General features: G+C 51.1%; 1 protein-coding gene across 1 annotated transcript; it reads left to right on the top strand.

Annotated features, from left to right (window-relative positions):
- Window positions 1–10,242: 10,242 nt before the first annotated feature.
- On the top strand, window positions 10,243–15,937 carry HSP90AA1 (heat shock protein 90 alpha family class A member 1). Its single transcript, XM_084873235.1, has 11 exons — window positions 10,243–10,445; window positions 10,960–11,121; window positions 11,236–11,602; window positions 11,946–12,079; window positions 12,636–12,944; window positions 13,091–13,256; window positions 13,408–13,598; window positions 13,701–13,848; window positions 14,051–14,319; window positions 14,540–14,873; window positions 15,164–15,937. The coding sequence occupies exons 2-11, from the start codon at window positions 10,960–10,962 to the stop codon at window positions 15,271–15,273; spliced, it is 2,190 nt and encodes a 729-aa protein (XP_084729361.1). The 5' UTR covers window positions 10,243–10,445; the 3' UTR covers window positions 15,274–15,937.
- The last annotated feature ends 315 nt before the right edge of the window (window positions 15,938–16,252 follow it).

The following is a 16,252-nucleotide window of genomic DNA, read 5'->3' as shown; positions in this document are numbered from 1 at the left end:
ACCTCTGGGACAACTTCAAGCGAACCAACATCAGAATTATGGGGGTTCCAGAAGATGAGAGAGAGCAAGATATCGAAAACATACTGAAAGAAATAGTGACAGAAAACTTCCCCCACCTGGTGAAAGAATTAGACTTACAAGTCCAGGAAGCGCACAGAACTCCAAACAAAAGGAATCCAAAGAGGACCACACCGAGACACATCATTATTAAAATTCCAAGAGCAAAAGATAAAGAGAGAATATTAAAAGAAGCAAGAGCAAAGAAGGTAGTAACTTATAAAGGAGCACCTATACGATTGTCAGCTGACTTCTCAACAGAAACCATGCAGGCCAGAAGGGAATGGCAAGAAATATTCAAGGTGATGAATAGCAAGAACCTACAGCCAAAAATAAGCTACCCAGCAAAGCTATCACTCAGAATCGAAGGCCAGATAAAGAGCTTCACTAATAAAAAAAAGCTAAAGGAGTTCATCACCACCAAACCAGAATTATATGAATTGCTGAAGGGGGTTCTTTCAGAAGAGAAAGTAAACAAAGATAAAAATTATGAACAACAAATACGTAATTATCAACAAGTGAATCTAAAAACCAAGGAAATTAAAAAAATCTGATGAACAATATTAACTGTTGAATATAATAGAATCAGAGGTATGGAAGGGGAGTGAACTGACGATTCTTGGGGAAAAGGGGAGAGGGGGGCGTGGGAAGAGACTGAACATAAACTGTGCACCTATGGATGAGGACAATGGGGAGAGGGGAAAGGGCAGAGGGTGGGGTGGGAACCTGGTGGAGGAGAGCAATGGTGCGGGGGGGGGGGGGGGGGAAGGAACATTTGTAATAATATGAAAAATAAAAACTTATTAAAAAAATAAAAAATAAAAAAATAAAAAAAATAAAAAATAAATTAAAAAAAAAAAAAAAAAGAAGAGAAGGAGCCGGTGCTGGGCCCACAGAAGCCTCACCATGCTGGGGGTGACCGCCCTCCAAGATTTAGACTCACAGGCCTCATTCCCCTGCTGCCTCCCCACTGCTGCTGAAACCCTAACAGCCCATGGAATGGGGGGCCGGAGGGCCCATGGGCATAGTGGACCAGCGGACTGCAGACTCCGAGCGGTGAGTCCTCAGGATGTGGCTAAGGCATCCCTCCAGCGGACCTGCTCCATGGGGGCCATTCACACCCCACCTGTCCCAGGGAGCTGCTCTGTTGGCCTATGCACAAGCCAGCCTTTCCCCAAGACAGGTCCCACGGCCCAGGATTCCCTCCTTGGACCCCTGACACAAACACTCATTTTTTTTTTAATATAAAAAATTGCTTCCTTCTGTTCTCTTACAAGGACAGTTTTGTTCCTACTCGGTGAAAGGCGGGAAGCTTTGCCATGGACGTTTCAGGGTGAGACATTACTGATGGTGATCTGGACCCGAGTTCCCATAATTATCTCTTCCCCATCCCCCTGGTTCACCTTGTGCCCCAAAGCCTTTTCCAGTTGGAGGCTCAAATACAACTAACCAACTGGCCACTAGATGGCGCCAAAGGTCCATCACTGCCTTTGGGCTGAAGCGTTCCAACCTGTGCCTTCTCACACAGCAGGTCCTTGATGGGCCTTTTCCTTGGAGGCGGCTTCATTTTAACACCATGGGGTAAAACACACGTTTCCTATGTTGTCCGCTGTCCAGGAAGAGTGCGCCGGTGTCCCCGTGGACTTCCTCCCACAGAGCCGTGCACAGAAGATGAACGGCCTGCTTACACCGTCCCAGCATGTTAGTGGGTATGGGGTCACCCGATGGGAGGGCATCCAGGGTGGTCTCATCCTGTGCCTCAAGCAGCCGGGAGAGGCTCCAGGCCCCTGGGACTCTGAACTGGAATCAGCAGGTTGGAAAACCATTACCTGGCTTGTTTTTATTCATCATTCTTAGATGTCTGTATAGCTCAATTTATTTCAATATTTAATGTTAGAAATGTTTTGGGTCTTCGTTATACATTTGGTGATGTTTCTGTGGCCAGAAATCTGTGTAGGAACTTAACTCTTGTTTATACCCATTAGCGTAGGGTACAACTGGTTTTGTTATGCTACGCCGTTTTGCTTGAAGTCTGTTTCCTAGAATCTATCATCAGTGTTAACTGATGTATGCCTTCATTCCCTATGTTAGGTGGCCACCTGCCATGGGCCCGGTCCTGAGCTGGTCTTGGGCCAAAGATGTGAGAAAAACCAAGTCTAATTTCAGTTGAACCCCCTGGGCTAAGAGTTTGGCCACGGAGCCCCTCCCCTCCCCCACACAGCTGGAGGAATCTCGGCTGGCAGCTGAGCTGAGCTTGGTAGGCAAGTGTCAACCTGCAGAAGCCGTGAAGGCTGTTGGAGGTGGAGGAATTGCTCTGAGGTTCCAGGCACGTATGGGGAGCAACTGAGAGCGGACAGACAAACGTCCTGAGAGATCGGGGCCAGACCGTCAAGTCCTTGCAATAATCAGGTGGGGTGGGGGCTGAGAGGATGGAGGAGGAAACAATGCAGCAGCATATTCCTGGTGCCTCCCCACCTACACCCCCCCCCCACACACACACACACACACACACACACACTTTCATGTTCTAGTCTTCCTCCCTTCCTATGAATTTCTCTGCTATATTCTTAAATTCCAGGCCACTTGGTCAGAGCCAACGGTGGTTCCTCCTCCTTGGGAGGCGTTGAGAGCAGGGCCTGTGGGGCCTGGGTGACATGTGGGTGTCTGCAGCTGGCATTCCAGATCTGAGAGCACCGAGGTCAGAGGTCAAGCATGCAGATGAGGAGGATGAGGATGGAGGGGCCCAGGGGAAGGATGGGCTGGGCTTTGCCGCCTCCCCAGGGACTGCTAGTTGGGTGTCTGGGAGTCCTGCTCTGGGAAGGGGGCAGGTGACACCAGGAACATAGGACAGACAAACCCAGAAAGAGCCAGGTGAAGGTGGCCATTACTTGGGACCCTGAGCAGGAAGAGACAGGACACTTTAAAGGAAAAACCTGCCAGACTTGGCAGCTGGCAGAATGTGGAGGCTGAAGGATGAGTCAGATGACTCAAGAGGTTTGGAGGTGAGTTCAAGGGGAAACAATGGTGCTTCCAGGAAGTTCATGTTCATGACCAGGACTGCTGGTTCCTTCAGGATTGAAGAACTACCGGAACTGGGCCCACTCCTTGTTTGCATGTTTATAGTTTGCACCTACCCTTCCCCTCTCCCCCCTCCCACTGGAATGCAAGCTCCTGATGGTGCTGCCTGAGATTCCTCCAGCCGTGTGTGTGTGTGTGTGTGTGTGTGTGTGTGTGTGTGTGTGGAGGGGGAGGGGGAGGGGAAAGGGTCTCAGTGCACACCTGTCCACTGCCAGGCTCAGAGCAGGCCCCGCTGGTGGGGCTTCCACCAGAGACTGCGGAGGTGGGAAAGGGACGGGGAAGGAGAGTCCTGCCACCCAGGCGCCCCCACCCTACATCCTCCTCGAAGGCCAGCCTCCTGTTCCCAGTTCCCTCTCCCTCCCAGTTCCCAGCCCTTGGGCTTTACAGAGACCGCCTTCCTGCACCTGTCCAGGCACGCACAGGTCCCTTCCTTCCCATCCATCCCTCCTGCCAGTTCTTGCTCACATCCCCAGCACCCTGTTTCCTGGGCACCTATCCACTCGGGTGCCCCACAGACGATTAGGCCCAACATGGAAGACACTGAACAGTCACCTGCCACACCATGTAGGATCCCGCGGGCTCTGTGGCCTCGCCCCGCCTGCTATCTCGTTGGTCTCTCCCAAGCCCACCCCCCTCCACACACCAGCTCTGCAGGGGCAGGCCTTCCCAGGTCTCACTGCTCCCAACGCCACCCACACACGGTCAGAGTGGCTGCGGGCCTGCCTGGGGCTCCTGGCAAGGCCTCCAAAGTCTCCTATGACCCTCAGGCCACAAGGCAAGACCCTGGCCAGCATACTGTGCTTTCACTGCCACCACCTCCTCTGAGTCGACTGTGCCTCTTTCCAAAGTATTGTGAAGGAAAAGAGCCACTTGCTAACCTGACAAGCTCAGGGGAGGCCTGCGTGGCAGTTTTGCAAACTCAGAGACCTAAAATAACCACAAAAGATGGTTTGAAAATGAAATATCTAACTACAAACAGGTTATAGTGGGTAGTCATGTTCTAGGCCGATATTTCACCTGACAAAGATCAACTTAGATCTTCTTTACTGAGCCCATTTGACTTCTGGCCTCTAAGATAACATATCTGTGTGATGTCTGGGTAACTTATAACTTCCCTTTTTCTGGAGCCCCTTGGGCACAACCAGATGTAGTGGGCGCCAGGACAGATGCCTCAAATTCCTTCGTTATCATGTTAATTGTTCCTGCACTCACCTAGTCCGTCATTTTACTTTTTATCCAATCCCAGGGGTTTCCCACTGCTTTGCTTTCTCCCGCCTCCTTATTCCATCACCAATGAATTTCATGTAACCCACCTATGTCCCTCCTTTGATTTCAGTGTATAAATAGAAATGTAACCCGGAGCATTATCTCAATCCGTTGAGGTTCTGCTTCCCGGCATATGTCAACAGTTTGGCTCAAATAAAAAAAATTTTTTTTTAATATATTTTATTGATTTTGTACAGAAAGGAAGAGACAGATAGAGAGAAACATCGATGAGAGATAGACATCGATCAGCTGCCTCTTGCACACCCCCTACTGGGGATATGCCCGCAACCAAGGTACATGCCCTTGACCAGAATCAAACCCGGGACCTTTCAGTCCCCAAGCCGACGCTCTATCCATTGAGCTAAACCAGTCTTGGCTAAACTCACAAAATTTTTTTTTATAGGTTTCAATGATTTTTTTCGTTAACAGTATGCACTACTACTGACTTGTCCTGGATGACTTGACTGAACACACCTCCTAGGTCTTTGCTAAACAACATCCATTTTTTATTTTTTAAAATATATTTTTATTGATTTCAGAGAAAGGAAGGGAGAGGGAGATAGAAATGTCAATGATGAGAGAGAATCATCGATGGGCTGCCTCCTGCATGCCCCCCACAGGGGATCGAGCCTGCAACCCAGGCATGTGCCCTGACTGGGAATTGAACCGTGATCTCTTGGTTTATAGGTTGGTGCTCAACCATTGTGCCACATCGGCCAGGACAGGGACTAGGGCTGGGCAATTCTTTGCTGTAGGAGCCACCCTGGGCAATGCAGGGTGTTGGGAACACCCATCAGATGCCAGTAACACTGCTGACTGTTATGACACCCGAGTGTCTCCAGATAAACAACATCCGTTTTTAAAAGAACAGCATTATGAGCTATAATTGGCATATGCTACACACGACATGTTTGAAGTGCAGTTCAGTACGTGCCAGCACAGGCAGGCACCTGCCCATACTGTCCTCTGCCCTGTTGCTGTGGGTGATAGATCCTCCCTTCCTCCAGTTGATGGACAGACGTAAACCCCACCCGTGGCCAGACATTTCTGAGCTCTGAACCACCAATCAGCACCTGCCAAATACCCTAAGCCCCCGATTCCTAAGTCCTTAGTCCCTAAATACCAATCAGCCCTGAGCCCCACCCCCACCCTTAAAGGTGCTTGTACCCCCAGCCTTCCCGCTCTTCCTCCTCTCTCTCTGTGGAAGCAGCCGGCAGGGGTACTCTTCTCTCAAATAAAGCCTGTGTGTGTCCTGCCATCCCGATCTCTCGCTACCTTCTTTATTTAATCTATCAGTGGGAACCCCTTTCATGTCCCATGTGATTCAGGGTCCCGGTTCAGGGTTTGGGTTCTGGAGAAAGCCGCACACAAATGAAAAGAGACTAGGAAAGTATTAATCTAGGATTATTGGGGGCCAGGAGGGAGCCCACCTCTAGTGGGAGGACTACATACTTCTCTGGCCTTGCTATCCCTTTCTTTCTTTTTATATATTTTTATTGAGTTTTTACAGAGAGGGATAGAAAGCTAGAAACATCGATCAGCTGCCTCTTGCACACCCCCTACTGGGGCTATGCCTGCAACCAAGGTACATGCCCTTGACTGGAATTGAACCTGGGACCTTTAAGTTCGCAGGCCAACGTTCTAATGCACTGAACCAAACCGGTTTCGGCTTGCTATCCCTTTCATTGAGACTATGGGATACACCCATAGCCCTTAGGCAGGAAACTCCAATAACAAAAATTTACATAAGACAAACGGAGGTGGAGGCTGCTTCAACTAAACAGTGAGTGGTTAGAGCAATTAAGATTGTTGACCAGCCTTCCGGGTTTCCTGTCCACATCTTTCTATTAGTGAAATAATGATGGGGCCGAAACCGGTTGGGCTCAATGGATAGTGCATTGGCCTGCGGACTAAAAGGTCCCAGGTTTGCCGGGACCGGTTTAGCTCAATGGATAGAGCGTCGGCTTGGGGACTGAAGGGACCCGGGTTCGATTCCGGTCAAGGGCATGTACCTTGGTTTCGGGCATATCCCCAGTAGGGGGTGTGCAAGAGGCAACTGATCGATGACTCTCTCTCATCGATGTTTCTAACTCTCTATCTCTCTCCCTTCCTCTCTGTACAAAATCAATAAAATATATTTTAAAAAAAATAAAATAAAAGGTCCCAGGTTCGATTCCGGTCAAGGGCATGTACCGTGGTTGCGGGCACATCCCCTATGTGTGCAAGAGGCAGCTGATCGATGATTCTCTCTCATCAATGTTTCTAGCTCTCTATCCCTCTCTCTTCCTCTCTGTAAAAAATCAGTAAAATATATTAAAAAAAGAAAAAAGAAAAGAAACAATGGTTTCCAGGATGTTGCCTTCCCTCCTGGCCCCATGGCGTGTGCACAGCACACCCAGCCACTGATCTGCCTTCTGACACTAGAGATTCGTTTGCATTTTCTAAAATGTTACATAAATGACTGGCATCTTTCCCTCCTCATAATTAACTTGTGCACAGAACATTTACCAACATAACTCTCAATAAATTTGAAAGAATTTAAATCATGCAAAGTGATCTCTAATCAAAATGGGATCAAATATTAGAAACCAGTAACAAATATCTTGAAAATCTCCAAATATATTTGTAGATTTGTATAATTTACACATTTGTAAATTGCCTGGGGGTCAGAGACTAAGTCGAAAGGGAAATCAGAAAGTTATTTACTTTAATAGATATGTACAGAGCAGTTACTGTATGCCAGACCCTGTCCTGGCCATTTTCAAAACCGGAAGTAGCTCAGTTAAGCTTCATAACAACCCTAGGAGGAAGACAATCTCATGCCCATTTCACAGATGCTGAGCCTGAGGCACTGTGAGGGGAAGTGACTTGCCTGGGTCACACAGAACGGAAGTGGCCGAGCTGGGATTCAGGGCACGCGGATCTAGAGTCTGTGCCTCATGTCTCAGGTTAGTGAGGGACACTGGAGGTTTCAAATGGAGGAGGTTTCAAATGTCAGCTTCCCCGACAGTAAGATCACTTGGGGACAAGTTCAACAAAACGTAGGAGCTGTGTCTGCAGGACTCGGAGGCGTTAGAAATACAGAGTTGAGGAGGCAGGAAGAGGCTGGGCAGCAAAGGAAGTGTGTGTGTGGGGAGTGGACAAGTGGGGGTTGGAAGGTTCAGTGAAGTGGGTGAGCCATGTGGTGCATGCTGGGAAGGAGGAGCCCAAGTTCTGAGAAGCTTTTCCTCTCAGGGGAGTGGGAAGGGGTCCCTGAGGAAATACTGAGCTGAAGGTCCATTCGGACATAATTAGAAGACAAAGGGGGGGGGGGGTGTTCCCGGCTGGAGGGACAGCGCACGGCCAGTCCTGTGGGGTCATCCTGGAGTGGGGGGACAGGGAGCACCGTGGGAACTGAGGACACATGGGCAAGCGGGTGCCCTGTGCGCCTCGGGGGCCTGGTGAAGGAGCTGTCTTTCTCCCAGGAGTGATGGGTGTCAGGGAGCGTTTGGGGAGCGTGGGGAGGAGGGGATTGGCAGGGTTAGATCTGTGTTCTCAAAGCTCGCTCTGGCTGCAGGGTGGAGACAGAGCTGAGCAGATGCAAGGAGCAGTCAGGTGGCTAGGAGGTCTTCCAGGTGGGCTGATGCTTGTGTGGACAGTGGTGAGGGACCTGGGGAGGTGTGTGTGTGTGGGGGGGGGCAGTGGAAAGAAATGGGGTGATTCAAGAGGTATTAAGGAGACATACATGGCAGGGCTCATCCAGACCCCCTGTAGGGATGCTTGAGGTTCTAAAAGCTGGGGGTGGGGGGAGGGAAACCATCACCTGTCTAGTGGGCCTGGAAGGATGCCAGGTCGGTGGGGGGCGTGGCCTCAGCACCAGGTCTGGAGTCCCGAGCTGGGCTGTTCTGTGAATCGCCTGCTCAGGTACTGTTCCGGGAGCTCTATCAATAGGCCAGGGAGAGAGTGAGTCGGCAGAGGAGAGTGGGGGAGAGGGGGGGAAATGGTGGTTACCCAGAGGTCAAAGACGTCAGGCAGGGTGAGCTGGAAGGCAGAAGCATTTGGAAGGTGGGAGGGACAGTAAGGTTGGAGCTTGCTGAAAAACAAAGGTTCCCCATGGCCTTGGGCAAGTTCTCTGCAGGGGAGGGGAGGTAAAGGCTCCAGAACAGAGTTTCAAGGGGGGGGAGGGGAGACAGGGGGGTTGGGATGTCTCCTCTACGGGAAACCCTAACCTCCTGGGCCCCTGCAGGAGTGGGCCCGGCGCCCAGTCAGGAGAGCAGGTGGAGGTGGGGGAGGCCGTGGTGCCCTGGCACTGCCCACGGGGGCGACAGGGGAGCTGCCACTTCAGCTGCGTCTCCTTCCTCTTCCTCCGCACGCCCGCCCCCTGCCCTGGCCGCTGGGGAAGCCCAGGCGCAGAGCCGGAGACGCAGCTGGGGCCCCAGACACATCCTGCAGCTCGCCCAGCCAAGGCTGAGCCGCCCCACCGCGTGGGGGTCCTTTCCACCCTATTTTTTCCCGTTTCAACGTGATTCAGGACGCCCGGCGTGGATGTCACACCCTCCTAATGGGTCTCAAGCCCCGGGTTAAACATCCCGACCTCAGAGAAGCCGGGGAAGGCGGGGGAGGGGATGTTCGGTCCCGTTTGCTTACTTCCTAAGAAGATTCCAGACTGTTCCCCGAGGCCCGGGCGTGGGGGGAGCTGGGCCCGCAGTGGGAGGAGCCAGGAACAAGAGCCGGAGTGTGGGTTGCAGGAGGGGCTGGGGCGGGACGGGGGTGCTCAGGTTCCTCACCCCCAAACTCCCAGCTGTGGAGCTGGCCCAGGACTCGTCCCTGCGGGCCTGGCTCGGGCACTTTGTGAACGGCCATTTAGAAATTGGCTTCGGGCTCAAGTCCATCACCCCCTGAAAGGATTCCTGGGATTATGTAAATTAACAATTATTTAAAAAACAGGTGCTTTATAGGTAAATGTAGCTGCGGGCACAGCTTTTTGTCTCCCAGCGCCGGATCCGCAGTGAGGGCCCTCAGAGTGATCTGTGGCTAAGGAGACCAGGGTGCTGGGTTTGGGGGTTCGCGGCTGTGTACCCCCCTTCAGCAGGTTCCCTGTGCACAGCTGGGCGCGGGGACAGGACCAGCCCTGAAATCGGGCATTGGCCTGCGTCCCCAGATTCCAGGGGGACGGGCGGACCCCCAGCATTACTTCGGGGCGCCGGGAGGGCAGAGACGCCCTTCTCTGACGGCAGAAACCAGGGGTCCATTGCCTCCCCAGACACATGCCCTGGTCACCGCCCACGTACACCGCACGGGCCGGCCCCGCACCACGAGGTTCTGCAGACACACGTCCCAACTCCAGGGGCCTGAACCCGCACTCGCTGCCAAAGACACGCGGTCCTGTCTCCCAACGCCGGCCCTGGACACCCCATGGCTGCCCCGTCCCCCAGACCTCCAAACGTGCCCCGGATCCTGCAGTCAGTGCCCCTCACCCCTGCCCAAGGCCCTGGACCTGGCACCGGGCCCCTGAGGCTGGGGTCCCAGTTGTGGGGCCGCGAGGACCCCCTGCAGGAATCTGAGGGTCCGCCCTGCCTTTAGTGCTCGCCCCTGACACCGTGGGGACACCCTAAAACCACAAGTGCACTTTCTCGGACCTCGGACATCACCGACGCGAGCGCGCGCACCCCCGTGGGCACCCTCCTCCCCCGCCCCGGGCCTGCGGATTACTGCCCACGCGCGCGCGCGCGCGCGCGCGCGCGCAAAGCGGAGGGGGCGGGGCAGGGCTGGGCCGGCGGCCCCGCGGGCGCGAGAGCTTCCCGAGAGTTCCGGGCCGCGCAGGCGCGCTGCGGCTGCGGTTGGGTGGGGGGCGGCGCTGGCGGCGGCCAGGGCGCATGCGCAGGCGCGCGGCCGCGGCAGCAGTTGGGGAGGGCTCTTCCGGAAGGTTCCGGAGGCTTCTGGAAAGGCGCCGCGCGCGCAGGGCGGGCCCGCGTCTATATAAGGAGGAGCGGGCGCCGTGCGCCAGTTGATTCTGCGTCCTCGTGCGTAGTTGCTGCGGATCCTTCGCGGACCCTTCAGCCAAGGTGAGGGGGCGTCTGGGGACCTCTTGGGGGGCGGCGGCGGAGGACGTGGGGCTCAGGGGGGATCCCGGGCGCGCGCGGGGCGGCGGGCAGCGGGGGCCCGACCCGGAGCCCCTCGGCCCCGCGGGTGCCGGGCCGGCTTGGTGCGCGGTGGAGGCCTGGGCCTGCCGCGGGCCCGCACCCGCTTCGGGAAAGGCGGTGCGGCCGGGGACCCTGCGGCAGGGAGGGCCGCCCCCCACTCCGGAAGACCTCTCCCGGGACCCGGGCCGCGGGTTCGAGCCGCGGTGAGGCGGCGCCGGTTGCCCGCGGCCTGCAAGCGACTCGGGCCCGGGTGGCGGCGCGCGCCCCGCGAGCGGCGCGGCGCGGCTCGGAATGAGGTCATCCCTTTGTCGGCGGCCTCCTGTTTGCGTGGCCCCGCGTGTCCCCGAAATAAAGCCCCAAACACACGGGGCGGCCGCAGCGCTGCTGGGGACGTGCTGTGCGCGGTTCCAACGGGCTGTGCCGGGGTCGTTTGCAGATGCCTGAGGAGACCCAGACCCACGACCACCCGATGGAGGAGGAGGAAGTGGAGACGTTTGCCTTCCAGGCAGAAATTGCCCAATTGATGTCCCTGATCATCAATACTTTCTACTCAAATAAGGAGATCTTTCTGAGGGAGCTTATTTCAAACTCATCCGATGTAAGTGGCCTTTTCCCTGCAGAGTTGGGTTTTGGTTTGAGCGTAATTTCACCATCTGGGGCTCTTGTCTTTTAACGACGTGTGTATATACATATAATTTTTTTCTTTTGTTAGGCTCTGGACAAGATCAGATACGAAAGTCTGACAGATCCCAGTAAACTAGACTCTGGGAAAGAGCTGCACATCAATCTCATTCCAAACAAGCAGGACCGAACCCTCACTATTGTGGATACTGGGATCGGGATGACCAAGGCCGATTTGATCAATAACCTGGGCACTATCGCCAAGTCCGGGACCAAGGCGTTCATGGAGGCTCTGCAGGCTGGTGCAGATATCTCGATGATTGGCCAGTTTGGTGTCGGGTTCTATTCAGCCTATTTGGTTGCTGAGAAAGTGACCGTGATCACCAAACACAACGATGACGAGCAGTATGCCTGGGAGTCTTCCGCAGGAGGATCCTTCACAGTTAGGACTGACGTAGGTAGGCACCTGAGGGCACAATTTGCTGGGTAAGCCAGTGGCCTTGGAGATAGGGGGGTTACATGGGGAGTGAGCCCCAAAGAGGCTGTGAAATTTACTTGACATTGGGGGGTGAGAGCTGGTGAACAGCAATAGTGTAATAGCTTAATAATTGAGGTTATTTATCTTGGGCGAGGCAGTTAACTGCTGTGGGACCGGCTCCATCCAGGAACAGTAAAGCTTGCTTTGTAAAGTTGTTTAAAAAGTTTTAGGTATGGCCGATGAGAGCTGAATAGATTGTAGTTTCTTACCCGGATTTGGCCATTGAGATTGGCACTGAATTGGTTTCCCTGCTTCTCTTCCAGGGGAACCCATGGGCCGTGGCACAAAGGTTATCCTGCACCTGAAAGAGGACCAGACGGAGTACTTGGAGGAGAGAAGGATCAAAGAGATCGTGAAGAAACACTCCCAGTTTATTGGCTACCCCATTACTCTCTTTGTAAGTTTCCATGCAGACAACCAAAGGGACTGAATTAAAATGTTTAGCAAAGACCCAAACTTCCTGTAGTCTGGATTAGTCTGAAATTCTTTAACTGCCAGGGTACCCAGGGCTATCTATAATAATAAAAGCATAATGTGCTAATTAGATAGGACCTCCTGCTACTAAGAAAGCCTGGGTCCCTCCCTGGGTCTTGGGTGCCAGAGGGAAACTGGTGCTGGGTGGGGGAAGGAACAGCCTTACTCTCCCCCCCCCCCCCCCCCAAACTCTGTTATTTTAATGGATCTCAAAACTCTGACAGGTTTTTGGTTATGTTTCCATTAAAAAGTACTGATTTTAAAAGCTGCCCCCCCCCCCCCCATACGGTTTACAGAATATTCCAGGGAGACCTCCTCTTGCACAAATTTTGTGCATCAGGCCTCTAGTATTTAGTTAAAAACACCAAGTATTCATGAAAGTTGCTTGGTTAATGTTTCTCAGCTAATTTAGGCTTTGGTATAGAGTCTGTACCTTCATTTTAATTTTATTCATTCTAAAATGTGACTTTTTTTTGCAGGTGGAGAAGGAACGTGATAAAGAAGTCAGTGATGATGAGGCTGAAGAAAAGGAAGAGAAAGAAAAAGAAGAAAAGGATTCCGAAGACAAGCCTGAAATCGAAGATGTTGGTTCTGACGAAGAAGAAGAAGAAAAGAAGGATGGTGACAAGAAGAAGAAGAAGAAGATCAAGGAGAAGTACATCGATCAAGAAGAACTGAACAAAACCAAGCCGATTTGGACCAGAAACCCTGATGACATTACTAATGAAGAATATGGGGAATTCTACAAGAGCCTGACCAATGACTGGGAGGATCACTTGGCAGTGAAGGTGAGTGACTGCCAGACCAGTCTGCCTCTGCAGCTTGCCTGAAGTAGTTACATTTTCTCATCCCAGCCCTTCTCCCACAGTGCTTTGAGTTAGGGAACTGCAAGTGTTTATCCACTGATTACGACTTAGCATGTGTTTTATTACAGCATTTTTCAGTTGAAGGACAGCTGGAATTCAGAGCCCTTCTTTTTGTCCCAAGACGTGCTCCCTTTGACCTGTTTGAAAACAGAAAGAAAAAGAACAACATTAAGTTGTATGTTCGCAGAGTTTTCATCATGGATAACTGCGAGGAGCTGATCCCTGAGTACCTGAGTAAGTAGAGCTGGGTTTGAAGAATGACCACTGTCATGGGTAAAGTCATTCTTAAATTAAGCGGAGGGGGGGGGTGTAATCTTTGGGTTTTGGGGCTTACTTGTATTTGATTGATTTGTCCTTAGAGTGACTTTGGTCTATATTCTTTCAGACTTCATTAGAGGTGTGGTGGACTCTGAGGACCTCCCTCTAAATATTTCCCGGGAGATGTTGCAACAAAGCAAAATTTTGAAAGTTATCAGAAAGAATTTGGTCAAAAAATGCTTGGAACTCTTCACTGAACTGGCAGAAGATAAGGAAAACTACAAAAAGTTTTATGAGCAGTTCTCTAAAAATATTAAGGTTGGTATAAACACATTTGAGCATTAGTGATGAAACTGGCTTCTCAAATTTTAATTTTTTTTCAATGTAGAAAGTTTTTCTAAAGCTAATGTTATATTTCAGCTTGGAATTCATGAAGATTCTCAAAATCGGAAGAAGCTCTCTGAGCTATTAAGATACTACACATCCGCCTCTGGTGATGAGATGGTCTCCCTCAAGGACTACTGCACCAGAATGAAGGAGAACCAGAAGCACATCTACTACATCACAGGTAATGTCACCATGGTGCTCAGAGCCTCACAGGAACTGCGTGTTTTCTGTCTGTGTGGCTCTCTCTGTACATTAGTAGGTGTTGATCTAGGCAAGGTAGTTAACTGAGCTGGCCTTATCTGTGGTGGTTAGTTCTGACCAGATAAGAACAGCCAAGGGAGGTGGAACCTTGTGGAAGGTCTGAAAGTAATTCTTCAATACAGGGGAGACCAAGGACCAGGTGGCTAACTCGGCCTTCGTGGAGCGCCTGCGGAAGCACGGCCTAGAAGTGATCTACATGATTGAGCCTATCGATGAGTACTGTGTGCAGCAGCTGAAGGAGTTCGAGGGGAAGACCTTAGTGTCAGTCACCAAAGAGGGCTTGGAACTTCCAGAAGATGAAGAAGAGAAAAAGAAACAGGAGGAGAAAAAAACCAAGTTTGAAAACCTGTGCAAAATCATGAAGGACATCTTGGAGAAAAAAGTAGAAAAGGTGTGTTTCTTCTACGTACCTTTGCTAATTTTTGACACTTAGAAGTGGTGGTAGATCCCATATTCCCCTCCCTCCTTCCCCCCTCCTCCCCAAAGTTAAGTACATTATATTTCAGATTCCTTAGATTTCCCTTCACAATAAAGCTGACATGGGTGCTGAGAAGTTGTTATGACAATCTTTCCAGCCCCAGACATAGTAACACTTAATACTTTGATTACAGGTGGTCGTATCAAACCGGTTGGTGACATCCCCATGCTGCATTGTCACCAGCACATACGGCTGGACAGCAAACATGGAGAGAATCATGAAGGCTCAAGCCCTGAGAGATAACTCAACAATGGGTTACATGGCAGCAAAGAAACACCTGGAGATCAACCCAGACCATTCCATCATCGAGACCTTACGGCAGAAGGCGGAGGCAGACAAGAATGACAAGTCTGTGAAGGATCTGGTCATCCTGCTCTATGAGACCGCGCTCCTGTCCTCTGGCTTCAGTCTGGAAGACCCCCAGACCCACGCTAACAGGATCTACAGGATGATCAAACTCGGTCTTGGTAAGCCTGTGTTGTCAGAAAGAGAAACTTGCCACATGGCTGTTGGGGCGGGGGGGGGGTGTGTGTGTGTGTGTGTGTGTGTAACTTTTAGCTTACAATTGGGATTATGTCATTCCACTTGAGAAACTAAAGTAACGTATTGAAGGGTGGATAAATAAAGAAAAAGAAATGGGACTGATACTCAAATACCCTATAATTGCTTAGTGTTGAGAGCGATTATAAGCCAGGAGCAGTATTAGGATAGTTAGTTGGTTTTAAAAAATTAATACATGGCTTTTATTTCCAAAAAGGTATCGATGAAGATGACCCCACTGCTGACGAGAGCAGTGCTGCGGTGACGGAGGAGATGCCGCCCCTGGAAGGAGACGACGACACCTCACGCATGGAGGAAGTAGACTAGGCGCCTGGAGAACACCCGCCCCTCCTCTTCAGTTCTTCCCCTCCGTTCCCTTGGATAATATATTTTCAAGGACTTTTTCCTTTATTTTTGTTAACATTTTGAAAATATGTATGGCATGGCAACTACTTAAAGGGAAGACCGGGTTCCTTTCCCCCTCTGTGTATGAGACTGTGATATTCAGGCACTGAAGCCAGACTCCTTTTTCTTTCCTAGTTCCATGTTGGCCTGTTTTAACAGAATGGGGTTCTCTTTGTTGTAAGATACGTGTCGCCTAATGTTCGTTAGCTTTGTGGTCTGAAGTGTTTACCTCTCAAGCAGATTCCTAAGTAGACCAAATCTTTGTTGCTAAAGTGTTCTGAGATTCCTGGTTAAAACGGCCTTCATCCCCGAAGATCTACTTTTTGAGCCTGACGCCCCTGTAGTTATCAAATGCATGTATGGCCTCTAGAAGTTAGTATGCTAAGCTGGCCAACACGATGGTAGTAACTGCCCATAGGGTTTGTCTCCAAAGAAAAGGATTGTGTAGCATAGCAGGAATATAAGCTACCTAGGCATGTTGTAAAGCCGTCTGACAGTAACTCAGAGCAAGTTTTGTGAATAGAAGTACCGTGCTCATCACATTCTGCTTTAAAAAGTTATGGCAAATATATAGACAAAAAGAAAAGTTTTGTGTGAAAGTGTCTTATTTGGGTGCTGTTGGCTGATGTAACAGCACTGGGTATGCACATCCTGCCTACACAAGGGGAGGAAATAATGGATGTTCACATTGCCCCAAGTCTTCTGCGACTTCCCAGGGTTCAGGGTGTCATCAGGCAACACACCTTTGGTCTCATGGTCTCTGAACATTGTACATTGGGGTTGGTATGTCCAAGCTGCATGTCAGTGGCATTTCTGAAACATTGCAGTCTAAAAAGAGCCCCTTAAGACCTTGGCCTTATTATCTCAAAGGTCTTTTCTAAATCTTACTGTCATCCCCCTG

Source organism: Pipistrellus hanaki (assembly GCF_964339955.1).
Source record: "Pipistrellus hanaki genome assembly, chromosome: 1".
NCBI classification, from domain to species: domain Eukaryota; kingdom Metazoa; phylum Chordata; class Mammalia; order Chiroptera; family Vespertilionidae; genus Pipistrellus; species Pipistrellus hanaki.
This window is presented reverse-complemented; position numbering and strand designations above follow the sequence as displayed.

Bases quoted from the DNA above. Each gene is read 5' to 3' on its own strand.
- HSP90AA1 (XM_084873235.1), top strand. From the start codon at position 10,960: ATGCCTGAGGAGACCCAGACCCACGACCACCCGATGGAGGAGGAGGAA. The intron at 11,122-11,235 runs GTAAGTGGCCTT...TTCTTTTGTTAG, and splicing joins TTATTTCAAACTCATCCGAT to GCTCTGGACAAGATCAGATA. The intron at 14,320-14,539 runs GTGTGTTTCTTC...CTTTGATTACAG, and splicing joins TGGAGAAAAAAGTAGAAAAG to GTGGTCGTATCAAACCGGTT.